Source organism: Pyrus communis, chromosome 5 (genome assembly GCF_963583255.1).
Source record: "Pyrus communis chromosome 5, drPyrComm1.1, whole genome shotgun sequence".
Classification (NCBI taxonomy): domain Eukaryota; kingdom Viridiplantae; phylum Streptophyta; class Magnoliopsida; order Rosales; family Rosaceae; genus Pyrus; species Pyrus communis.
Genome location: NC_084807.1, coordinates 9,605,138 through 9,632,525, shown reverse-complemented (window position 1 = coordinate 9,632,525; position 27,388 = coordinate 9,605,138). Strand labels below are relative to the sequence as shown.

At 35.3% G+C, this 27,388-nt stretch overlaps 2 protein-coding genes across 3 annotated transcripts; one reads left to right on the top strand and one right to left on the bottom strand.

The window, feature by feature from the left end:
• The first annotated feature begins 516 nt into the window (after nt 1–516).
• LOC137734669 (axial regulator YABBY 3-like) lies at nt 517–3,368 on the top strand. 2 transcript variants are annotated; one of them, XM_068473930.1, is made up of 7 exons: nt 517–806; nt 888–1,052; nt 1,330–1,471; nt 2,210–2,258; nt 2,407–2,482; nt 2,842–2,916; nt 3,080–3,368. In XM_068473930.1, exons 1-7 carry the CDS (start codon nt 684–686, stop codon nt 3,149–3,151), a joined length of 702 nt encoding a protein of 233 aa, XP_068330031.1. In that variant the 5' UTR covers nt 517–683; the 3' UTR covers nt 3,152–3,368. The 2 variants fall into 2 exon arrangements, with proteins under 2 accessions (XP_068330031.1, XP_068330030.1); XM_068473929.1 differs by having other exon boundaries at nt 544–806; nt 1,333–1,471.
• A 9,241-nt stretch (nt 3,369–12,609) lies between these two features.
• On the bottom strand, nt 12,610–14,714 carry LOC137735239 (protein GRAVITROPIC IN THE LIGHT 1). The gene has a single exon (XM_068474650.1). It carries the CDS (start codon nt 14,561–14,563, stop codon nt 13,064–13,066), a length of 1,500 nt encoding a protein of 499 aa, XP_068330751.1. The 5' UTR covers nt 14,564–14,714; the 3' UTR covers nt 12,610–13,063.
• Nucleotides 14,715–27,388: the final 12,674 nt, after the last annotated feature.

Below are 27,388 nucleotides of genomic sequence, written 5' to 3'. Positions count from 1 at the left end.
CCTTATGTTTAAAGGTATCTGTTTGACGCTTTGCATATAAAGACTCATTTGTTCTTGACAATTAATAACAGTTTCACACATATATCAAAATATCTCATGTGAATCACAAATGAAAATTTTGTGCCAACATGTCATAATTAAATTGATTTGCAAGTAGAAGTAACTTCTTACACAAAGGGGAGAGCAATAAGAAAGAATTATAAAATAAAACAATATTTTCTGCTACTTAGTACTATGATCTAGTGGTATTCTTCTTAATTTATAAGTGAGAGGTTTGAGAGATTCGATTCTCTTCAAAAGCGAATTTAATCAAAAGCAAATTTAAACTACATTATTATCAGCTCATTGTGAGACTTAACTCACTCTCTCATCCCTTATTATAGATAATATTATTTGTAAAAAAAAAAAAAAAAAAAAAACTATGTTACATCACACCCGGCCCCCAACCCAACTATATAATTAGTGCCATCTCTCTCTCTTTTCTTTTCTCTTTCTTCTCGTTCCTTAATAGTAACTCATCATCAACAATTCTCAAGCAGCGAGATCAGATCCAAAACTTGTCTACTACCCATCATAAATATCCCACTGATAGATCGATCAGTCAAAATCCCATCAATCAAATCACCAAATCAACATTATCACCATCATCAGATCATCATCATCAAATTAGAAAGAAAGAAAGAATGTCTTCAGCTGCAGCATCATCCACTGTCTTTAACTCACAGGACCAACAACACCACCACCTCCTCTCCCCCACCGATCAGCTCTGTTATGTCCATTGCAACTTCTGTGACACCGTCCTTGCTGTACTTACTCATCTTATTCTTACCTTACTTTAACAATAAATTTCCTGGGTTTTAATTGTATATTATTGTTTTTGTATGTAGGTGAGTGTTCCTTGCAGCAGTTTGTTCAAGACTGTGACTGTTCGATGTGGCCACTGCAGCAACCTTATCTCCGTCAACATGCGTGCCCTTCTTCTTCCTCCGGCTAATAATAATAACCAACTTCACCTTCCACATCCTTTCTTCTCCACTCCTCACAATCTCCTTGTAGGTTTTCTTTTTTGGCTCATTATATGTATATAAATATGATTCGTTCTAATTGGCATAATAGTGTATAATTCATACTCGCATTTTGTAAGAATTTGTTAGGCCTTTTCAATTCAATTAAACTCTCAAATATTTTCATTTTTTATCTCCCAAATCAGCACACTCACAGAAAGACTACATAATGACAAACTATGAGTGTGAATATATATCATTTCCCTTTATTTATATTATATATATTTTTGTTCTGATGGGATCATGTGTGTCTATATATATATAGCAGGAGGAAATCCGAAACACCCCATCCAACACAATGATGAATCACCAGCCTTGTTACACAAATGAATCGATCATGCCAATCCGAGGAGAAGGCTTTGATCATCTTCAGGAGATACCTAAGCCTCCTGCAGTTGTCAACAGACGTGAGTGATATTTTTCTTCTTCTGTACCATAAGCACACCAAACTCATGTAATGGCTTTCAGGGTGTACCAAACCTTTTCATGTTTGTCTTAATTTATTTCTCTTTTAGCGTAGTGAATTTTTTATTTTTTTTTTCTTTTCCTTCTGAATCCCTATCACTTTAAATTAGGCTTTTCTGGTAAACAGCAGACTCTTTTCCAATCAAAGAAAAAGTTCCAAATGTGAAACCAAGCTAACTTTGAATGTTTGGGCTTACATTTTAACAGTTCCCAATGTCTCTAGCTTTAGTTTTGTGTGTATCAGATTGAGACAGAGGCAAGAATCTTTAGCACACATTTATTTCATGTGCAGCTTTCTCCTTTCATGTTGTTTGAGATTTAGTTCTCAGTCTAGTGGCCGGTACTAAAGTTCACTTTAGATCCACAACTATACAGTTCTTCTTTTCTAGTATTCTTCAAACAGTTTTGAGTATTTAAAATCTGACCAGGATCTATGTAGAAAACCCTAGATGAATTACACACACACACCTATATTTGTGCGATCATTTTGCTTTTAGCTTGTTCTTATTTCTAATGTAAAGAATGGATGTGGTGATATGAGAGGAATAAAAATTTAATACGCATTATCAAATATTTATCTATTAGAGGAAAAACAAAGAAATAAAAAGGCCAGCGAATTGATTATAATGTTTATCTGTCTACTTTTGTCTCTCTGCGAAATATCTACGTTGGATATCCAGCTCCGGAGAAGAGACAGAGAGTGCCATCTGCCTACAACCGCTTTATCAAGTGAGTGAGATTATACATAAACTAAAACACAGTTATACTTAATCGCTTTCTATATATATAAATGTTTATGATGTAATTACTCAATATATACACATAGATATAGACATAGTCTTTGGAAGTATAACCATGAAATTGTTTATATTTGCAGAGAGGAGATACAACGTATTAAAGCTGGAAATCCTGATATAAGCCACAGAGAGGCCTTTAGTGCTGCTGCAAAGAATGTAAGCGTTGAATAAGGCTTCCGTTTCAACTTTAACCAGCTAGGGTTTCACTTTTAATAGCTACTATGTATGCAGATAACTAGCCAGCTAAGCTATATAGGTTTTTTTCTTTTCTTTTTTAAGAAAGTTAATGTTTTATCATAAAATTAATTAACAATACGAAGAGTAATTCAACCTTTTATAAGCTCTTACATAATTTGATCACTCACTGTTGTAGAACTCTTTAAGCTTTACATCCTCACATTTTAACAAATGCAGCGTGGTTGTTTTGTTCTTTTGACTTTTAGAGGTTTTGAATGTTTTTATTTTCATTTTTGTTACTCGTTAATTTTGTTGGTACATTTGTTTTGTTCTCTCAGTGGGCCCACTTCCCTCATATCCACTTCGGCCTTATGCCTGATCAGCCCGTGAAGAAAACTAACATGCGCCAGCAGGTATACCTCAACCCTAATCGATCTGAGTTTCTTAGATGGAAACCCTAGTGACTGAAATAGTTCTATTACGCCTCTTTCATTCACTTTCAACGAAAATTAATGCACATGAAAAAACAAGTTTCGAAGGGTGTTTCAATCTATGAATTTATGTGGGTTTTTGCAGGAAGGAGATGACATGCTCGTGAAAGATGGATTTTTCAGTACTCCTGCCAATGTGGGTGTCTCCCCGTACTAAAAGGATTAGGGTTTATCCTATTTCGTCCCTCTCAACTTTAACTAGTACTAGGGAATCTTATTTATATCCTAAGCTTTCTTGTTGTTAGTCTCTAAAAACTTGGGTTGCATGCATGGTTATATTACTAGCTAGTCGTCGATTGAAGGATATGGAATCTATTTGGTAATGGTAAAAAACCCATATGAATATTGACGGTTTTTAATGAAAATATATATCGCAAGAAGCAATTCTGTTCAAAGACCCATGTTGATCTGTTAACGAGTACTTATCAAGAAAATTTTAGGTTCACTCTAAAAGCAACTGAAAATAAGAGGTGTGATTCAGCTCATTAATTATCAGTGCTTGCAAGGTTCTTTAATTTTTTAATGTGAAATTTATACTCTCAACTTGTCTTCTCACATGAGATTAGACATATATTGGGTGATCTGAAAGCTCCGTAATCCAGTAGGATACATGTTACTCTGAGACTCTAAAGAATGTGAGCATCCAACCTTAAACCAATTGTCAATAGAAATATGTTCTTTTTAAAACTCTTGCTCCACCGACAATTCTGGGTGTGTATACCCCAAACCCTTCATCAAGTTGGATACCCAATCCGAAATTCTTTACAATGTTCTCTCTTTTGTTTTCATTTGAAGCCTAGTGCTATGAGGCTTCAGATTAAAAAACAAATGCTGCTACGAGACTAACTTCAATGGTTGGGATTAAAATTTAATTTTTTAGTCCAAAAAATTTATGTCCTAACTTATAAACGGTTTTTCTCCTACAATGGTTTTGGCTTAAAATTTAGCTCAAAATTTGTAAAGAATGATTTTAGCCTGATTTTTTTTTTGTACCTTTAAAAAATACATTTATGTTGATTATTCTAATTTATTTTGAACATTTTAACCTAAAATATTCAAATCCGATAAATAATGAAAAATCAATCAACCTACCTCATTCTTACACATATGCACTACATGAAAAACCACACAACCTACTCAATTCTTAAACACAAATACATAGGTGGGTAAAAAGAAAAAAAAGGAAGAATTGTTTGACCAAAATGAATTTTGTATGGATGTTTGACCAAATACATAGGTATTCATAGAGATTTTTTTTTACCGTTAGATTTGCTCATATTAGATCTCAACCGTTGGATTTAATATATTTATAAATTTGATTTTAAAAAAATTGAATGTGGACTGTTGATTGAACCAACGGTCCGACCACATGGGCCGTTGGAAAAAAAAAATAGTCATTGGTGTTTCCACAAGTGGCCGACAACGTCAGCAATTGAGTCACAACCACTAACCTTGGATCATTTTCTGGGCTTGGGCCATAAATAAGTTTTAACCCAAAACTTTTTTTAGTCCAATGATTGAAGAAACTTTAGGCGAGTTAATTTGAGTTTTAGCCCCACCATTAAAGTTGGTGTGAGGGTTTGGCACTATATATTGTTGTATCTTCTAAGTAATGAGATGTGTCGTTATTGTCTTGAACCCAAAATCTTAGCACAAAATGTGAATCAACATACACTCAATGAACGTAGAAAAAGTAATATAAGTATAAGATTCCCTCCAGTGCTTTCAAAATCACGTTGGACTGAAATAACACTAAAACATTTGCTAAACTTGGTTTGATTACCCACCAAATTAGATTACAACAACCAACCAAGCGCCATTGTTTGCAAAAAAAAAAATAATAATAATAATAATAATTAGAAAAAGAATAAAAACAGTTGAGGTTCCACCATAAAATCAATTGACAATATGAAGAGTAATCGAACTTTTTATAAGCATATACAAGGCCTCTTCTTTAGCCGATGTGAGAATCACACTACTAACAAGCATAACATTTGTCAAATCGAATGAATATCCACTTTTGTAAAGCTGCAGTCTGAGGGCAATGTAGAATAACATGACCAAAAGAAACAAAAGCGCAATATGAAGCTAAAGCCACACCCCCAGCGCTACAACAAATCGTCAGTCAACAACCGCCCATGACAAGAACGTTCTACATGGCATTAGACGAGAAATAGTAAAAAGAATCTTTAGCTAAAACAAAACCGGATGTGTCCAAAATAAAGGATCATCCATATGCATATTCGGCAATGAAATTTCCTCAATGTCTTTCAAACGATGAAGAAAGAGGAAGTAACGCCATTGGGAAGAGACCAAGCATGAATAAAGTCAAGAAAATTGGAGTGCAAAGGAATTATGACAACCTCCCTAATACTAGAGATCATTGACAAGCTTGCTATCATGCCATAAAAAGGCATCTACTCCCATCACCGATAATCCATTGAAGAGAATGGTAGAAAGAGAACCACTCTTCCAAACTGAAGATTTCTTATAGGATTTTAGCAATTGAAGATAAAAGGCTTATGAACATATGACGTAACCAACCGAAGGCAGAGAGGAAGAAGAGCTACATCCCAAACCACCTTCCTCTTACTGGCTTGCAACAAGAATTACAAGCTATTAGAGACGCACCTCTTTTTAAAAGGATAGCAGACAACGAAATTTCTAATACAACCTTGAACCACTGGTTATAAATTGGAAGGCAAAGTATAAAATTGAAAACAATAAACCAAGAGCCTCTGGATGCACTGAAATAATGAGCTGGAGCCTCGCGCATGCGAAAGCATTGAACCTTTTAAGCCATCCACTTGCAACAGTTTCCTTGGCGAACACCACGGGAGCAGGTGACAAAAACTTACAGCTCCTATCAAGAAGGCTTATACGTTCTGAAGTGAGAATAATTGGATCTGCAATATTCAATAAAAAAATTTTGGATCTGCAATAGTTCTCCCTTTGCTGGCCAGATGATGCAATCAATTTTACTTATTATAGTCCAATCTGTAAGATTTGGGCACAGGATGAGGCCCAATAGAAACCCAAAAATAAGGCCCATTACCGAAGTAGAGTCGAGGTGCAGAGTGGAATCATACAGTACCACACATGAGATAGATCTTTCAAAAAACAAGGCTTTATCAACTGTGCTCCAATAGGTTTTAACTGTTTGGGCAACAATCATCCCTTGTTTAAGTTGAAACGTAGAAAGACCAAAAACCCATGCTGATCGAGATTCCCTCTCTATTTTCCAAACACGGTTATTGAACTTATGCTCTACGACTAGATCAACAGATTCAACACGTTATTACTTCAGCTAGCAAGTGGTAGGCTGTAAGCCGAATGAGAGAGCTATCCAGTTTTCAGATAAGAAGAAGATGAGTAAGTTGGACAGACAAGCATCAGTTGCTTCTACTTGTGGCGTTCTTCCAAAAAGTACCCCAAAAGAGTAGCAATAAGGTACCAATGTAGTACTCAATTCTATTAATCAGGGTAAACAATGGTGAGAAGAAAGGGTCAACACTAATTCTTTTGAGTATAAGCATGAATGTTCGTCTACTTTTGAGTCTGGCTATTAGAGCCAATCAAGTAAGCGAATACCTGTATTTGTCTTCATTTGTACTATTAATCATGCTTGTGTAGCTTTGTATTCCCACTGTAATAGACACAAATTAGGAAACTGTGATGAAATAATGGGTGTTCTCTAGGTTTTAACCACTTTCTACTAGCTCTGCATGTTATCCGACCTTCATGACCAAATACTACTTTTGTTCTTGAATAAGGGGAAGCAAAAGGGTAAATGAATATGGAAAATTGAGTTTCGTTTTGCTTTCTTCGTGTGCAAGAAATGATTTGGGATGGAAAATTGGTTTTGGTTGGTGAACACTTTCACTAATTTTCAGTTTTTACTGATTATTGATATGTATTTAAACTAACCTAACTAATAAATTAATTTAAACCAAATTAAACTCACAAGTGTACAAATCAATTGTATTAATGTATCCAAATACAAGGTCGATCTCACAAGGATTGCACACCAATTTAACTGATTAATCACGCTAAACTTAATTAAACAAACAAAGGATAAATTGAATTGAATAATTGAGTAATTGATTAAAACTAAAAGACAATTAATTAAAATCACAAATGACACAAGAAGAAATTGAGAAACAATGAAAGTCTAGGGTATGAATCCACCAACAACAATCCTATTTACTTTTCCTAGAGCCAATTACTATATCCAATTATCATGCCAATGTTAAAGGTTGTTCTTTCTAAGGTATGAATTAATCCATGATCAGACATCAACTCTTGTATCTCTACATGATAATTATATCATATTGGTTAGGCATATAATTAAACACATAAAAACCCATTAAATATAGAAGAATCATGTCAAACAAGTAAGACTAGCTTGATATTGGTCATCCTCACTAGTTTGTCTACTCTTCTTAATCTTAGTTCAAATAAACCTAATTGATTGGTCATCCTCATAGATTTATCTAACTATCTAGATGCAAAATTCCTAAAGGTGATCAGTCATTAGAAACTCGAATCTAGAATAAAATACCCACAAAGATTAAGAATTTAACATGGCATATACTCGGATAATAATTAACAAAGTACTTCGCAAATATTCATGTCATGGCTTCATCATAAACCTTAGAAAATAACTTAGTTACACGTAGAAATAAAAATAAAAGAAAGATAGAACCCGGAGTCCATGGCAAAGCACGTCCCTAAGCTCTTCTTCACTAATTGCGGAGATGGTGAATGGTAGTATGATGTGGGTGATATGGGTTATGCCGGGGTGTAGGGGTGGATGGATAGAGAGTGCTTGGGGCACCGTATTTATACTAGAAAACCCTAAAAAGTCTGGGAGAAACTCTCTCTCCTGAAATAAAACAAACTCCTAAACAATTAATGACACAAACTAGGAAACTAGGAAAGAATCCTTCTTGCCTTGGGAAACACGACATCTGTCTTGCACACCAGTTTTGGGGTTGATTTATCTTCTGGAAAATTATGTAAAAATATAGGAAATGTAGCTTTGTCTCTTTATTTTTCCAGGCATATATCGTACTCCACTAGGAAAATTCGGGAAAGCCTCCAACTCTTCATTCTCCCACAACATGCGCAATTCTGATGGGAAAACAACTTCTGCGGGATTGATTTGTAAAACTGGAATGAATGGCTCCATGGAAAATTATGAAATTCAGATACAATGATCTTTAGCCTCTTAGCTTCCTTCTCCAATTGGCCTTGCATCAAAAGTCCTCTGGAAAGTCAAATTATCACCAAAAACGTCCTAAATGTGCAGATTGGCTGAAAATGAGAAAAGGAAAGTAATAAGGTTCTTTTAAGACCAATTCCTTAACAAAACTTAGGGATAATTAACATGAAAATATGGTAAATAATGCACCTATCAATTATATTTGTGAAACTTCGGTTGTTAGTGCCACAGCACAAGGCATGAACAAAGCCTCAACATAATCAGTTTTTACTGATTATGTTTGGAAATGTTAACGCAGATTAAGGGTCTGTATGGTTTGAGTTTTAGGGCGTATGACTGATGAGTTGAGGAACTTTTGGAACATAGCCTCCCAAAAATCAAGGAAGGTAAGAAGCCAAAGTACAGTTTGGGAGTAGCTGAACATAAGATCAGGTCTCGCATTTTTGAAATGACTAAAATTCCTTGCCAAGGTAATGAGTTTGTTGATGAGCTTCTTCGTGGAGTGCGGCTACATCTTGATAGGTTTATCAAGGACCTAAAGCCTTGAAATTTTCTTGGCTATATATGCCTACTATGACATGTTTGTGATTGCTTCTAGAATAGATAATTGTGTTTTTTGACAGTCAAAAACACTTTTGATTGCGTCTACCAAAAAAACTTAAAAGTGGTTATGGCTCATAGAAGCACTTTCTGTAGTACTTTTATCAGAAGCACTTGGACTTTCAATAAAAATTTCAGCGCGTTTATAATAAAAGCATTTGTGGGCATAGGATTTTTTTTTTTTTTTTTCTGAGAAACAATCTCAAACAAACTCAAGTTTATTCTTGTGGGTTTATAACTCGATAAACTTTTTGTTCTTCAGCCTGGGAACATGGACAAATCCCGGATTGGTCTGGGGCACAGCTACAGCAGAGGCAAGGTCAAGTTTAATGTCGACCGCTTTGACAATATGGTCATTCAAGTAATCTCCACTCTAGATACTCTTGACAAGGATATCAATTCTTTCTCCATGAGATTCATGTATGACACTGGCGGATTTTACCCATATCTTATATAAAATAGTTAGCCAGTTGCATCCTCTTGGAAGGGGAATGGCTTAACATTTAACTGGTACATCGACACCGTAGCATCTAATCATGCGTAAGCCACTCTCCATATGAAGGGGTGTTATTGGCTCGGGATAAAGGTGGCGGTGTTTCTGTTACATGTAAGTCTCTTGCATTAGGAATTGCTTGTTGATTGTATTTATGATGATAAAGCATGGCTATTATTTGTATGAAATAGCTGATGACAATAATTTTTTCCTTAATTCTCCTCAGAGAATGGTACTCATGGCTTTTTCTTGAGTTGGTGAAGATTGTCGATGACTCTGCATGCTAAAGTTGCAGAATCTGTCGAAGAGAAGTCGACATTGGGCGAAGACAAACTTACAGAATTAACTGACATTGTTGGAGATGAAGATAAGGCAAAGGAGATTATTGAAGCTGCCAAAGCATCCATGGGTAACAGAGAAATTTCCCATAATTTTCTACCCCCCTCCTAACACTATTTGACAATTCGAAAAGCGACAGATGGTAAATAGGCAAATGCAGAAGGTGGAAGATGGTGAAGGGTTGAACCTTTTAGAGGCCGGTGGTGGTTATTATGGGTGGCTCAAAATATGATTATTGATGGATGAGCTTGGTGGTGGAAACATTGTTACATGATGTCATTAATCTATTTGTTATAATAAAGGTGGATGACATGGTTGATATGTTAGAGGCCAAGCGTACAATAATAATAGATACACAACTATAACATGAATGAATTTGATAATATAACATGGTTCTACAACAGTAATACCATAAAAGTAAGCAAGGAAACTCTTAATAATATAAGGTGTTTAGGAACGTTTCATTTTTAGTTTTCAATTTTTGTGTTGGGCATAAAGGAAATACAAGAAAAAAGAGGATGAAGACAGCTAGATGGAGGGGAGAAATGAGCAAAAAGTATCGGATATAAGTTAAAACTATTTTAGTCTTTTATTTTAGGCTAAACATCCCTGAGATTTGCATAATCAATAGAAATGGTCCATAAGATTGTTAACCATCCATGATTTTGATCATTCCGTTAAAAACTCTTTGGGCAATTTTCCAAGTTTCGTAATTTAATCGATTTTTAACCAAATTCGACCCATAATATATCAAAATGAAGATAGGAAAGTGTAGAACAAGATTATGCCCATTTGAAATCCCAATGGTTGCTGGAGATGGCCCTAAAATAGGCTGAAAGGTGACTGGTTCGCAGGAAAACTGGAAAACTCGCCGGAAACTGAGTAAAATTTAAACGTTCATAACTTGTTCAATACTCAACGAAATCGAGTGATTCAAAAACAAAAATCATACTTCTAGATGAGACTAAGATAATGATACATTTCTCAATGGCTAAATCACCGTGGTTTAGCCGGAAAACGGCTCGAAAGTGGCTAACTCGAAAATGGTTAGCCACTTTTGAGCCGTTTTTCGGCCAAACCATGGCTATTTAGCTATCTAGAAAACTACCATTATCTTCATCTCATCGAGAAGTAGGATTTTTATTTTTGAATCACTCGATTTCGTTGAGTATTAAAGAGGTTTTGAACGTTTAAAGTTTGCCCAGTTTCCGGCGAGTTTTCCAGTTTTCCCACGAACCAGTCCCCTTTCAGGATATTTTCCGGCCATCTTTGATAACCATTAGGCTTCCAAATAGGTATAATCTTGTTCTACATTTTCCTATCTTCATTTTGATATACTATGAGTCGAATTTGGTTGAGTTACAAATCTTTGAAAATTGCCCAAAGAGTTTTTAACGGAAGGACCAAAATCATTGATGGTGGACAATCTCAGGGACAATTTTTATTGACTATGCAAATCTCAGAAACCATTTTGGATATTTAGCTTTTGTTTTATTCCTCCAACTCCTTTATTTTTTTTTTTTTTTTTTTTGGTCAAACCTAATTTCAGTAAAATTAAAACACGCTAATACAAAGTGAGGCTAGTCCGAAGACAATCCACAACACAGTAAAAGTGCAGCCTGTTACGAAAGTAAAGGAAACAAGCCCCAAAAGTGAGTCCAAAATAAAACCTAAACCGAAAACCCTAGATCTGTAAAAGAGAATCAATCGCTTCCACCAAAATAGATGCATTACCATCCCCAAGCTGCCACCACCGATAAGAATAACCAATGAAAGAATGGACGGACAATAGGGGAGGGGAAGCCACCTATGCAAAAAGGCACTCTCATAATCCTACCAAATAATGCAAATTGCACTTTAGCCGCCATCAAAACCCAAAGCACATCTCCAACTGAAGTCCATGGACGAAGAACTTGAGGAGTCGAATAGCCGAACCAAGTGGGCAGAAACTCAAGGCTAGGAACATCAATTTAGGAAGAAAAAAACAAGAAACTCAGATCTGCAACAAGATTGCCAAACATTGAAACAAAGCTCTAGGAAATTGAAACTAAGCTCTAGGATGAGACGGGCTCAAAGCAAAACAACCAGAAAACAAGGGCCCAAAAAAATAGGAAGAAGATGGGGTTTAGAAAAGGAGAAGGGGAAAAAGGGAGGAAATGGGGTTGCTACCAACCCCACCCAAGAAGAAAGGCTGGCGGCTGAAGGTGAGATTGATTTGGAGGCTCTAGGTTTGGAAGAGGGGGAGCGGCGCACTAGGGTTTGAGGGAGACCGATTGTTCAATCAATCAGGTCTCTATTATTCATCAAACTTCTAATTCAAACTTTTTTCTCTTATAAGTAAAAATTAAAAATGAAATAGCTATAAAATGTATGTAATACACTTTTTGTTTATGACGTACTTTCTCCCTTTCATTTCTCTCTCACTTAAAGTACCCTAGTCCATTTTTTTCTGCCCATTTTCTCTAATTAAACTCCCAAGTTAAAATCGAGTGAAGTTCAAAATTTTCAATTTTAACCATGCCATTATGGGGAAAGAAAAAATCTATATAAAAATATAATTTTGGAGCTTTCTGATCCAAAGAATCCTATCCAATGGTCCGATGGAGATTGTTTGTGTAGGTAACAACTTTGTGAGCCATGACCAGAATTCAAAATCAATCAAAAGAAACTTTCTACGGCACCCGTTTGGTTGGCCTTTTAGCACGCCAAATCAAAATTCAGAAGTTCTGGCGCCGGAGAAAGATTTGCATGTCACGGTTTCATTGCCCCTTTCTCTTTGTCCTACCACGCAAGGAGATAGACAAGAGAAATGTGCAAAGAAACCAGTAACACGTGATGAGATAGATAGAGAGAAGGAGGTAATAAAACCATGGCAGGCGAGTTTCTCTCCTAGGGGTGGATATACAAGATTCATTAGACCATGCAAAAGAAAAAGAAAAGCCCAATTATCCATACTTTCAGGGAACAAGACAATGTATTTGTGAGACAACATTGTAATTGAAATGTCAGGAAGTTCTTCATTTTTCCCCAATAATACCAGAACTAATTAGGAATTAGGGTTCACAACTTGTCATTCGATTTGTGTCGGAATTAACGCAAAAAAGAGGAGACAAAGGCTCTATACAGTTGATTCTACATAGAAAACCATATACAAAGAAAAATCAAAGTCACAAACCAGGTAACATGTATCTGTGGAAAGAAGTCCAGCATCGTATAAGGCAACAGCATCTTCATTGAATGCTTACACAGTGTTTCCGTCCTGAGCATAGTAACGGATACATCCTTCAATTTACCTCCAACTTACATATGTTGAATTCCATCGACAATCCAAGCAGGTAAGATCAACAGCCTAATCCTGATCACCTCCTGTCTTGCCTATATCATTGTCGTAAACAGCAGGACATGCCTTCCGACTACTCTGTACATTTCAAGCCACTTAAATATATCTGGGATTGAATTACTGTCCTTCCAATCTTAAAACCCGGAACCACCGTAAACCCAACTTTCATCCTGGTTTTACAAGGCGACAACATTCTCCTAGTGACATCTTCCATATAAACCATCGAAAAATCAACGCCTCTTTCCACTTGGAATATCTCAACTGCTGGATCAAAGGAATACGCCAACTTTTGAAGCATCCATATCGAGCTCGCCATGCTAACGAATGACTCATAGAATACACTCAAAGACCTCCATGAACTCAACACAACTTGGTTTCGATCCAAATTACTAAAGATTGAAGATTCCATAGTGGGGTGGATAATCTCTTGATACTTGCTCTCACAAAATCTTGAAAATTCACAATTTTGATTCCTACTTAACAACTCCATTGGATTGCTAGACGCATGCTCAAGCAACTGCTTCAAAGAACCATTCTTCTTATCCACATCCGTACCATGCCCATTACACGAAATTTCTTCCTCATCTAAACCAAAACGTTTCGAATCGAAACCTTTGAACATTCCCAAACAAACATATGACAAGAAAGCATACTGGTTATGCGCTCTTTTAACGTAATCAACATCCGGATGAACCAAATTAGCAGCCAAATCTAAATCCCACCCAGCTTTCTCCATCAAAGCTATCAAAATCTTAGTAAATCTGTGTGTTAATCTACAAGCATCATGCAAAACCGAATCGAAAACTCTAGCGGACAACAAAACATCACAAGAAGAATTCAAAGTAGCAGATAACCTCTTAGACAATTTCACATTAGACTTTTGAATCTCACCCAATTTTTTCCGCAGGGCCGTAACTTCATTGTCCTTTTGATCTATCTCTGTCTGCAACCTGTTCGACATTGTTCCCAAAGTCCTAAGCTTGCTCTGATTCTCCTGCACCTGAGCTTCCAAGCAGGACCCAATTGGCAAATCAGAACCCGAATCAGAACTCGTACAAAAATCTCTGTAAAATTGCTTGAATTCTGAGAGCCTCTGGAGGTGAGAGACCAGAGCTCGATCAGCTGCCGTCACATTTTCTTCCACAAACGGCACATGGGCAGTCTGCAATTGCAGATACGAAGCTTCAAACGACGAAACCGTGGCAAAAATCGATGAAATCAGAGTCTGGGTCATCTGGGTATTCATGGGTCGGATCCGAGTCCGCCTCAAAGGCCTTGAAACTGCCAAAACCTCCGGTTTCTTCACCTGGTTCTCGCTCGAATTCGGCTTCTCCTGCTTTAATTCTATCTCCGGAGCGTTGCCGTTCGCCGCCGCCGTGTCCGGTTTGATGACGACGACCTTCTGGTCCGTGATGACCTCTTCGGCAGAATCCAGCAGCGCGAAGCTGTCGGCGTCGTCGGCTTCCTCCTCGGCGAAGAACTCGAAAGTTTTGGTCTTGAAAGCCAGAGCGAATTTCTGAAACATGTCGGAGATTTGTGGAGGCTTCGAAGTGCCGTCGTCCATTTCTAGCATATTATTTCTCTTCTTTCTGATTGTGGCTTGTTTGCAAATGGAATCGAACTGAAAGTTTCAATCTTTCGTGGAAGCAGAAATTCAGAGAGTGGGAGAGAGAATTCTTGAGGTCTACTCTTTTTAGCTATGGAGGTGCTTTGAATGCCTTGGAAGGAAGGTATGTCATATCATATGGTTCGTATGCTGTGGGTTTGCCCTTCCTTATAAGGAATTTGAACAAAATTATTAATAATATATTGTAAGGTTAAACTCATATTTTTTATTAGTGTATATATTATCGTTCTTTAAAATAAAAATATTAAAAAAAAATTCAATGTCGATCATATTTTATTTTTTATTTTTTAATTATTAATTATTAATTTATTGGGTTTGTTTTGTTTTATTATTTGTGCTCTTCTTACTGGATCTCCTAGTTATGCTGATATTTTCAGATTTGGGTAACGGTAACAAGTTTGACAACGGCTAGCATAACATGGCGGGTACTTTTTGTCAATGACGGACCAATTGTTAAGTTCTGATGGGAAACCACGGAGTGATAATGATACAATTTTTGGAGAGACCTTTCGGTGTATTCAGAACACGAATGGTATACTACGTATCGCTATACAAGTGGTATGATAATTTTGTTGAAAAATTAACAATTTAAAAATAAAATTTTCCTTCACTAATATAATGACACGTGTTTCAGGCACAATGACATATTTCTCCTCTCTTTGATTGTGTATATCTATTTTCTTGTTGTAACCAAGAATTATGAAACATAAAGATTTCAGTGAATAAATATAAAGATTCAAAAAACTTCTAGTCTTAAAACCTCTATAGAGAAGTGTCTCTTAGTACTATAGTCTAATGGTATTCTGTTTCACTTGTAAGTGAGAAGTTTTAGGTTCGATTCTCGCTAAAGGAGAATTTGAAACACATTATTGCTAACTCATTGTGAGGCTAAGCCCAAAACTCCCCCCCCCTCATTTAATGTATATCATTATTGCTAGCTCATTGTGAGACTAAACCAACCCTCTGTCACATTTAATGTAAATAAATGGAGATTTAGGTCTAACTGATAATTCATTGATATATATATATATATATAAGGTAAACGCCACAGAAATGCCACAAAGGGACCAAAGATGATCTAGGTATGCAATTATTTTATTGCCCTCAGCATGATTCTTATTTTTTTAATTTTGGAGATTGCAACCCTAAATATTAATTATGCACATAACTTATACGTTGTGCAATTGATACATATATGGTCCATCATGTGATTTACCCCCAGGGATTTAGTTATTTGAGCCATCTGTTGCCTCTCCTATGTCCTATATGAGATATTTTTTAGTGTATTCGGAACATAAAAAGGTATACCATATGTAATAATACAAGTAAATAAACACCAAAAAATATATCTTCTCTTCACTTATATTAGGACACGTGATGTATCAACTTATGTTTTGGGTACATGAGAAATATCTCATCCTATATACACACAAGTAAAGAAGATACCACATACCGTAGTGCTTAAGTTTTTTTATATTCAACAAATTTGAGGTTAAGGTTAACTATTCAGTTAGACTTGTATGTTGTTCTCTATTAATACCCTTGGACCTCATAAACAGCAGAAAACCCCTTTCAAAAACCCTAACCCTAAATTGCTTGCAACTCTAAAACTGAAGGAGGAGATTTTTATGTTTTGTGGTGGTGGAAGTTGGGGTTTTGAGTTGATTTCAATGTGGACGCAAACGGAAGACGGTGAAATAACAACCGATTTAAGAGCGAGAGAAGGCAAGGTTGGAAAGCGACAGAAGCTGAAGATCAAGAGTGAAAGAAGCAAAGGTTTGTGAGAGAGAAGTCGAAACAGAAAGAAAAGTCGAGACTCACCAAATCACAGTGATGCAAGAATGAAGTAGTGGAGGAGGAACAAATGAAGCGGTGTGGAAGAAAGAAGCAGGGCATTATTTGTAATTACAACATTACCCTTGCTTTATTTTATGCATTCTTTTTTGCTGCTTTGGATTTTTTTGGCTGAGGACCATTTTTGTCCTATTATTTTTTTAGTCAAAGCCGTGACACCAAAATTGACCTTCGGCTTTATATATAGAAGATGAAGAAAATCATAATAAATTAATTAATAAAACTAAAAATCAAATTTTAAGGAGTAAATGAACATGTGTGAATAAAAAAAAATGTGAATTTGTAACTTAGTACTACAGTATAATAATATTCCTCTTCATTTGTAAGTGAGAGATCTTAGGTTCGATTCTCGCCAAAAGCGAATTTGAACCACATTATTATGGCTAGCCTAGTGTGAGGTTTAGCTGACTCTCCAACCCCTTAGTGTAGATAATATCATTTGTTAAAGAAAAAAGTAAATTTATTGATGTTTTTCTTACTAACATTGTTGATAGTACACATTTGCACTAAGGAAAATGATTATCACACACCTCTTTTGTACCAAATTTTCTTACAATCACAATTTATTTTCGATATTAGCTCAAATAAACCAAAAGAAAAACAATAGATAATTTTAACAGAGGTGTATAGAATGAACAAAAAGTCTCCATAAATTACTTTCTCAAATTTGTGAATTACCGATTTAGTCCCTGAATCATCACCTTAGTGAAAATTATGTCCCTAACTTCATTAAAAACTACTAATTTCATCCATACTATTATATTCAAAGCTATTTTATCTTCTTCTTTTTTTCAACTTATGTCACATGACATATTTTAGAAGGTAAGACAGTCATTTTTGCCTATAAGCCCTTAACGTTGCATATAGGTCTAACATCTAATCTACCTTCTAAAATTAACTTCATACACTATTAAACTTCTAAGAAAATTACCAATCTACTCTCCAAAGTGTATCACATAAATGTTTCATGACTTAAATTGACAGAAAACTTAACAGAATAGCTTCAAATCTAATATTGGGAATGTAATCGGTGGATTTTTATTTGTTGAAGAACAGATTTTCTTAAAAAATAATTTAAAAACTTAATTTTCACTGAAGGTATTTAGAGACTAAACAGAAGTTCAACCTTTCCAATTTAATTGCTTACATGGTTTGAGAAACCAATGCTTTTCCAAGGTGTTAATAAAAGCGATTGCCCAAGCGATTCCAGGATATCCAATGAGTTTATTTAAGTTTTCTGCGATGTTGTGTAATGAACTGGACTCTTTATTATCAAGGTTTTGGTGGGGACAAGTGGGTGGAGAAAGGAAAATTCATTAGGTGTCCAAAGATATTTTGGGTCTACCAAATCAGGATGGAGGCATAGGCTTCAGGAATTTTAGTGATTTTAATTATGCTTTACTTGTCAAACAATGTTGGTGGCTGATTCATAACCTAAATTCCTTGTGGGCTTTGGTCCTAAAAGCCAGATACTTTTCACACTGCTTTTTCGTTGAGGCTAAACGGGGCAGTAGGGCTGCTTAGGCTTGCATCAGTCTTTTGGTGGGCAGAGATTTGTTATTGTAAAGATCCCATTGGCAAATTATGGATGGGTGTCTTGTGTGGTTGTGGGTGGATAGGTGACTTCCTTCCTTGCCGTTGGGTCATCCCTCGCTAGGTGGAATGGTGTTGGTTACTAAGGACACTCGAGTGGCCTCTTTCATTAAGCCTTCTTCCTAAGAATGGGACATTAATTCTCTTCAACCATTCTTACCGGCGGCGGAGCAATAAGCTATTCTAGAGGCGCATCTTGGGGATCCTTGGCGAAACGATAGACTTGTATGGCCTTCCACAAAGAATGGTTTGTATTCAGTTAAATTCGGGTACCATGGGGCTAGGTCACGGCACTGCCTCCCAAGGGGAGGGCGTTCCTCATCTTCCACTTCTTCCCCGAGCCAAATTTGGAAGTTTGTTTGGAAGTTAAACACCCTGCCAAAGCTTCTTAATTTTATGTGGAGAACATTGCATGGAGCTCTGGCCACAATGAAGAATTTATTTAAAAGGAAATCTGCTCCCTCACCGATGTGTCCCATTTGCAACTGTCATGCTGAGTCTGTTGAACACCTCTTGTTATTATGCCCATGGGTGGAAACTTATGGTTTGGTGGGGTGCTTAATTATAAAGTGGATAGCAATAGGGTTACTTCATGGGCGGATTGGCTTCATTCCATTGCATTGCAGCAGTTTGGGTCTAAGGAGGATCAAAGGTTTTTGCTTTCTCACGTAGCTTTTACTTGTTGGCATATATGGGAAGCTAGATGCAATTTTTTGTTCAATAAAAAAGTTATCAATCCTACCGAGGTTCTCCTTGCTATATTAAATTGTGCAGCTGTTTTCTTTGAAGCCAATAGGGCTCCTCAACCATTGGTGATTGCTTCCAGTATGGCTGCTCCAATGGAGCATTGGTCCCGCCCGTCTTATCCCTATCTGAAGGTCAACGTTGATGCGAGTTGGATGATGTCGACAAGGGATGGCTTCATGGGGATTCTGATGTGTGGTGTGGAAGGCCAGTTTGTAGTTGTGGCTTGGTATGCAATCCAGGCTCCTAATATGGCAACGGCGTAAGCTATTGCTATTTTGAGGGGTTGTGAACTGGTTCTTTCTTTGGGCCACCAATGGCTGATCGTTGAATCTAATTCTAAGGACTTGATTTCTTCATTATCAACTTCGTTGGAATCTGGCAGATGGGAAGCATTTCCTACCTTGGCAAAAGTTTTGAGGCTAAGGACCTCTTTCAGGGATGTCGCCATCATGGGTCCCAAGTTCGGTCAATTTGGTGACGGACAAGTTAGCATCGTGTAGTAATACGGAGATGTGTAATGTAACTTGGGTCAATCGACCTCCATCTTCGTTGGTTTTTGTTTTAAATAAGGATGGATTGTCTTGTCCTCCTTAATCTTTTATGGAAGGGGAGGGGACGATGCTCGAGCTCGGTTCTAATATCTTCACTCTTTAGCCCCCTTTCTTGCTTGGTTTTTTTGTTGGTCTACTGTTGCTTGCCTAAGTGTAGGCTTCCTTGTACTGTTGTGGCATCTTTGCCCTAAAAATGTTATTCCAATTTTCAAAAAAAAATAAAATAAAATAAAAACCAATGCTTTTCCAACTGTTCAACAAAGGGTTTATGTGTTTTGGTCAAAACTTTTCAATGAAGGGTTGCAGATTAAATATGAATACAAATGGCCCCATCATTGATAAAGAATAGGCAGCACAAATTCTGGGTTCCATGTTTTGAGTCTTTCACTTTACTCTGTTAAAGTAATGCACTACGTCAGAGTCTGTGAATGGCTTTATAATATTTTACACGAAGGAAAAAAGACCCTATCCGGATTCTTTTCACCAAATTCTCCTTGTCAAATAATTTGAATTTTTAAAATTTGATCCAACGGTTAAAATTATTATAACTTTTAAAATGAACCCCTGTTTTTAATTATTGGATTAAATTTTAAGAGTTCGAATTAATAGATAAGAAGTATTAGATGGAAGAGATTCAGAAATGATCCATTTCCTTACATGAAAATGAAAAGACAAAAAAAAAGGTTGGTATTGTTTTCATTGTGATGGTATCTTGTACAATGTAGGGCGCTCAATCTTTCACTGATGTAATGATGACAAGAGTTTTTAAATTGAATTAAAGGGTGACGCGCAAACCACAATATAAATTTTAATTTATGCATGTGATTTAATATAATTGTATATAGAGTTTTGAATTTCTACCATACGTTCATTTGAGGTTACCTTTTTAAATTACTGTAGATCATATAATGTTGCGGCTAATGGTTGATATTTTTTTTTTTCAAGTGATTATAAAAAGAGTCCAATCCTCAACTATCATATCATAAAATTCAAAAAAATTAGGAAACTTTAACAAAAAGCTCTCGGTACTGTTCACTTTAACGAAAAACCAAATTTTTACACTAAAAAATCAATCATGATACTATTCACTTTACCTTTTATTTTGTCTTTATCGTTAAAACTCAAAATTTTTAAACTTTTTTCATTAATTTTCTTTAAAAATTAGTCTAAAAATATGATATTCCTAATATTTTCCATAATTAAACTAACAAAAGTGGCATTGCAAGTTTCCTAGCCCGTAGTCTCTGTTTAGGAAGGCAACCATTATAGCCTTGTGTACCTTCATGTGTTTACTGTGCTTTTGGCAGACAGTTGTAGTTAGTTCACATTCACAATTTCAAGATATGGTCTTTGAATATATTATTGGTAACATGTCAAAATCAAGCCCAAATGACATATATTTATTTTTTAACAAACGATATTATATAGAAGAATGAGATAGTGGGTTAAACTTTATAATAGACTATTAATAATGTGGTTTCAATTCATATTAGTTGAAAATTGATTTTAAGACCTCTCACTTACCAGTTAAAAAGAATACTATAAAACCGTAATACTAAGTGACAAATGACATATATATATATATGTATATATATTAGATGACCTTAATTCAAATGCAACAGAAAAGGTAGGTAAGTTTAACTAGATATTAGATTCGTAGTCTATGCAGACCAAAATTGATTTGGTCCTAGTGGAGTCAAAAGCTCAGTTGTAGAAGAATCATGAACTCATTAGGGTTTGAGAGTTTTAGTAAATCACTTCACAATTATTGCAAATTAGCAATATTCCTTTTTGTTTGTAAGAGACCAATAGATTCGACTCTCATACATGGTAAGTTTAACACCTAATTATTACTGATTCATTATGTGACTTAACTCAAATCCTTAAATTCCCACTATTATGATATTGAAAAAAATCCTATTGTGGGTAATTTTTCAAGGAATTCATAATCATATACATATCAACTTATGTTGAATACGCACGCAATTTAACAGTCGTGATTGTTTTAGTGCAATTTCCAGTGATTTCTAGGCCAAATTAACCCGCAAACCAATGACCAAGCCCTCAAAAGAGTTAAGGTGCCAACGGTGTGGCAAACCAATGACCAAGCCCTCAAAAGAGTTAAGGTGCCAACGGTGTGATGTTATCATGTTGACCAAGGACTCTTCGACATTTAAATCAGTGGACTGTTTATACTCGGAGCAGTAGGCTAGAACTTGAAAGACTACGTAACTTTCTATTGTTGGGTGAATGAGGGTCTTTATATTGGTGATGGGATTGTAAACCCTAATCTGAGTGTGTAACTCCAAATCTATAAAGAAATCTATGAAGATGTCTCCTTCAATGCCACTTTGCTCACCCTATAAAGTGAGAGTGATGCTCACCCCTCTCCCCTTAAGTGATTACTGTTAAATTAGTTTGGTTTAATTGATTTACGATATAAATCTCAAAATTTAAACCAATCTAATGACAATCAATAAGAGGTGAAGATCACTATAATATTAGGAGTGCGAGCAAAAATGCACTCAGGTCTAGTGTCCTTACATTGTTACGCGTTCACGATTACTTGGAGTATAGTCTAAGTCATAAGGTCTAGGTTCCAACAATCTAGGAGCTAGAGACTAATCCAGACCTAGCGAGGTATTTCCCAGACCTAATCTATTTAACCATACTTTGGCTGTAATCGTTCTGCATAATTTCGATGTTTCATGCCCCAAATGACACGTGGTATTATTTTAAAAAAATAATGGTCTCACGAAAGATTAATGTAAAACTTAAAGGCTTTTATTTTTGCTCACAACCATCAATCCAAAGCCGAAAACAATGGTGATTCTACAAACTCCCATGCAAATATCATCCAAGAGAACCTTTTTCCATGCAGCATGCAAAGGTGATAATATTATGTTTGGTGAAGATGTGGGCAATGTATATATGGTAGGGTAGGTAATGGGGTTGATACACTCGTTCAAAGTGAGACCTAATAAGTTGAGATTACACTCCTCAGCAACAGCAAAGCACTAAGGACTTCCTTTTCCACTATAAATGATTAGCATCTAATCCTTGATCTTGTTCTGTCTGTCTTTGCTTTTTAAAAGCAAAATAAAAAGCATATATTGATAAACAAATTCAGTTTCTTTAATAAGCATCTCCCACAACCACAACAAGTGGTCCAGTGATAAGGGTATCGACTGCAGCTCCTCAATAAACAAACAAAATGTGAGAGATCCCAGGTTTGATGCTCTGAGTTGGTGAATTGGCTTAAATGTGGCCACGAACATGATGAAATTCTCCATAGCAGTGACTTGCCACCAGTTGTCCTATTTTTTTTTTTAAATTATAAAAAAAAAAAAAAGGATCTCCCACATCCTCCACTAAACTTTGTCATTACATAAAATGACAACCATCCAAACAACTATAAAAAAATAGTATCATTTTGTTTTTTCTAATTATCATGTTATTGTTGATATATTCCTTAAATCCAATTCAAAACATTACTAAACCAGACAATTAGAAATGGAGACCCCCGCGTTACCCCATCATATAAAACAATTAGCTGCTAAAGATTCCACTACTTTTAGTCAAACAGACAAGCAGCCCCAACAACCCAATATTTTGTGTATTTTATGGGGGTTTTTTATGCTCTTCAAGGTTTTGATTTGCTAATCTATAGTTTAATTAGGATTATGACAGTCATTGCATTAAGTCAATGTCAGGATGAAGAAACATATTTACTAACCCAGCTAATAATATTTCTAATTATTTTACTACCTTGTGTCACATTTAGTAAATCTTACATTAGTCCCATAATACTTGTTAAGTGTCGAGACCCTGCAGTTATATTGTATTAGCGTGTTTGACATTTTGGTGTTAATCCAAAACTTTATAGCCTTAAACTAAGTCCTAATATAATATTAGCTAGCACATTTTGCTTGTCAACTTTAAAAAATACAAAAAAAACTAACAAAAAAAAAATAGGTAAAAGAACATTACTACGAGGATCCTATCAACAAACATGTCAAAGTTTAACCTAAAAACAATTACACGGGGAAAAATATTAAACCGATACAAGATCGACTATAGTTAAGTCCTAAAGTAATAAAACCGTAAGTTGCCATGTAGCCTCTCGGAAGATATGATTTATTGTATAGTTAGGAATTTGGTGCAATAGGTGTCAAATCTCTTTTTCTTTTTTTTTTAAAGTAAAGCGATAACGTTAGTGGGTTATATAGTTAGTTGTCTGTGAATTAGTAGAGATCGAACCTGCCAAGATTGTACTATAGTTATGTCCTAATACTAATATTATTAAAAAATTTAAACCAAATAATGTGTTATCAATAGGAAATAAGCACGTTAAGCAACACTTGAGTAATAATCCAATCATCAACAATCACATCATCTGAAATAAAATTTTAATCTCTCTAATATTACCCATTTATTAATTAGCACTTTTTGCATACAACCGAGATTTTCAACTTCTATCCGCAATCATGATGCCTCTCTACTAGTTTGCATGCCACGTGACCTAAATATTATGGTTCATAAAGTATTTATCAATTTTGATTATCTATTATTACGTAATCCGATGAATAAATGATATCATATTTTATTGATTTTTTTGCTGAAGTCTTTATATAATAATTTATAATATTAACAATTCCGATTATAAGCAAGTTATTTTGTAAATCGGTCACGAAGTATTTTGAGGAAAAAATCTTTCCTTATCCTTCAGGAGTCAAGTTTAACTCAGACCGTAGTGCTCTTTTGGAGTAGAGAATAAAAGAGTTCAAGAATAATTTCTAAGTTAAGTAACGCTTTTCATGCAGTTCTAACTTTAACATCACAAGTGAAATCTCAACAAATGTAGAAGTGATCTAGTCTGAAAAGGAGTGAGCTATTGTTTATAAGACTTGGGTTTCACCTTATGGACCTTTGTATTGGCTACCAATCCAAGATTGCTTTCCCTAGCTTTGTAAATTTTTGTTATCACATTCTCAATTCGGGGGACGTAGGAATAATTTTATTAGCTAGAGTGGACGTGCTCTGCTTTACGTACACGAGTTTGAATTTGCTTTCTTAAACTCTGTATTTGGTAAAAGTAAAATATCACTCGTGTGTATATATATATATAAGAAATTTTCAATTTTCAATTGGCCGAACAAAACACACAACACCACTTTTGTTGGCAAAACACGCACAGAGCCCACTGAATGAAGACAATATTTCCTTTCCTTATGGGTCAAGTAGTGAATATAATTGAACTTGGGTACTTGTATGGCCCAACTTGAACCATTCCCCGGGCTCAAACCCAACATTTAACCAAAGTTTTATTTGTGACATTGCATACTTTTTGTGAGAAATTCTGTTTAGGGCAAATTATAATTTGCAACCTTAAATTTGATTCAATTACAATCTCATACCGCCGCATCTTTAAAACATTATAATGTCATAAGAAAACTTGTATTTTAGTTGTAATGTCATACATCCGTTAGTTATTCTACCGCATTAACCGTTATGTGATGATGTGGCAAATGTAGGACCACATTTTACTCCCATGGCTATCAAATTTTGCCTTGAGGACCAATATTTCCTTCTCTCCTTCCTCTGCGTGTATTCAAACTCCACAAATCCTCCTTCGATTCTTCAACAAGACCTTAAAAATGGACGGCACGTTATACACAAATTTTTAAAACATTACAATATCATACACATACTTTATATCTCTATAAACCCTTTTAAATGTTCAAAAATAAAATAACATTTATATCCATCTACAAAATTACTATAAAGGACTTGTTTTTATATAATTTTCTTGAGCATTTGTCAATCATACGGCTACATCAATCTCTTTACCATCTTTGAACAACATTTTTTTCAATTTTATATTTGGGAAAACTATGGTTCCGTTCCTTGATTGACTAAAATCTTAAATTAAAATTTTACTAATTTGAATACTTTGACTGATAGACAAATTATTAATTTTCAGTATTAATTAAGAAATTTAATAACAATTAAATCCTTCCTAAGAGCATGCAAAGATTAATAGCAAACCAGAATTTTCAATTTTTTCTCAAATTTGAATTGTGTGAATCGGGCAAATTTTTTTCTTTTTGAAAATAAAATGTTTTATTTTTAATTTTATAAATTAGTGCATTTTAAATTAAAAAAACAAAAGGATACATTTTATTATAAAATTTGGGTATATTAATAAAAACTGAGTGGATTTTACTTTAAGAAAATGGGTACATTTTCACAAAAAAAAGGAATTGGTTTTAGACGTATTCTTAGATTGTGACTGTTTAATTCTTAGATAGATTTGGTTACTAGTTATTCTTTCCCTATAGGATTGTATTACTTAGAGGACAAGGTAATCCTCTCCTAATTCTCTATTATAAATTAAGGTACATTGCAAAGGGAATAACACACACATAAAAAATCCGTACACTTTCTCCACTCTCTCCCTTTGAGTTAAATAGGCCACAACACGTTATCAACACACCTCTTTGCTGCGCTAAGAAATTTGACGGGAAATTTTCTGCTATAAACCAGTTCATCAATATCATCACGCATTCAGGTTCTTCTAAAACAACGATTTCAGTGTTCTAAAAATCGGCAGTTCCTAGGCGCTAGGAGGTGAAGGCCCGCTGCGATTTAGTGCAAATCATTTCGAAAAATCAGTCTGGAGCTAGGCAGAGCTAGCCGGTTTGATTTATTTTTATTTTTTTAATTAATTGTGTGCTTTTTTCTTCTTTAGTTTCATGGTTTTATACTTACGGAAAATGATGTACCTAATTTGCAAAGGATGACTATAAAGATTCTCTCATTGACTACAAGTTTATCTGACTGTGAGATGAATTTGAGAACTTTTGAGGGGATACGTACAAAGAAAAGAAATAAAGTAGATACAACAAGGTTAAATAATTTAGTCTATGTCCAATCCAATACAAGGATCACGATCAAGAAGAAATTAGTCTATCATCTAAGAATGCTCCTCATTATGATTATATGCTTACTGTTTTTTAAATATTGAACTTGTTGGATACATATACTTTGTGTATTCTTCTATTTCTATTTTTGCATTTTATCATTCTTTTATTTTCCATATAAGTATAGCTCTTTTTTGTTCTTTTTTTTTTTTTTTTTTTTTTGAAATGTAAATAGGCACTTATTTACAAGATATAGAACTCAAAGCCATTAGCGCCACCCCCAAACCCCTGAAACCCTAGCCTCGCTTGAAGCCGAGACCACAGCTTTGAAATGTTTTTTCTTGAATTCCACGACCAGCTATCGTGATTTTTGGGTTGAATTCATTGAAATTTTAGAAGAATTTCATTGAATTTGGGTGGAATTCAAGATTGAATCCCATGGTTCTCTCCTTCCCCAACGTTGAGGTCACTCCTTTGCCACCCACTATTGGTTCTCCGACAAACCATGTTATGATCCAAATCTCTAGGCCCTTAATCAACCTGCAAGTAACACAGAGGATATAGAGGAAGAGGGAATGAGGAAAGTAGAAGGAGCAGAGCTCCAATATTTTTGTTTATATTTCTTTTGTGTAAATTCTGATCTGATTTGTTTTTTGGTAACTGGACTCCTTTTATACATACTCCACCCCTTAAAATGCCAGCTGGCATATTTAACAAGCCTTAATACTAAAAACTAAAGCATAAAACCTTCCATTAACTCTCTAAATCACCGATTAAGACAATCACATTTGAGACCTATTTTGTGTTCATAACAATACTTCCCCCTTGAAAATTAGCCTTGTCCACAAGGCTAAAAAATTTGGATGCGAGAACTTGTTTGAAAGCAGTGGCACATTCCCTTTTGATGGATATGATCTCAATTCCAGATATGCTCATTGCAATCCCAATATCAACGAGTTTCAAAATAGGTGCATTATTCAGCGGTTTCAAAGCACTAGTTGACAACTCATGAAGAACTTGCACGATATAGTTCCTTGAGCTATCATCCAGTGGTACAACAGTGCCATCAACCAACTGAACCTTAGTGCTTTTCTCAAGCAAAT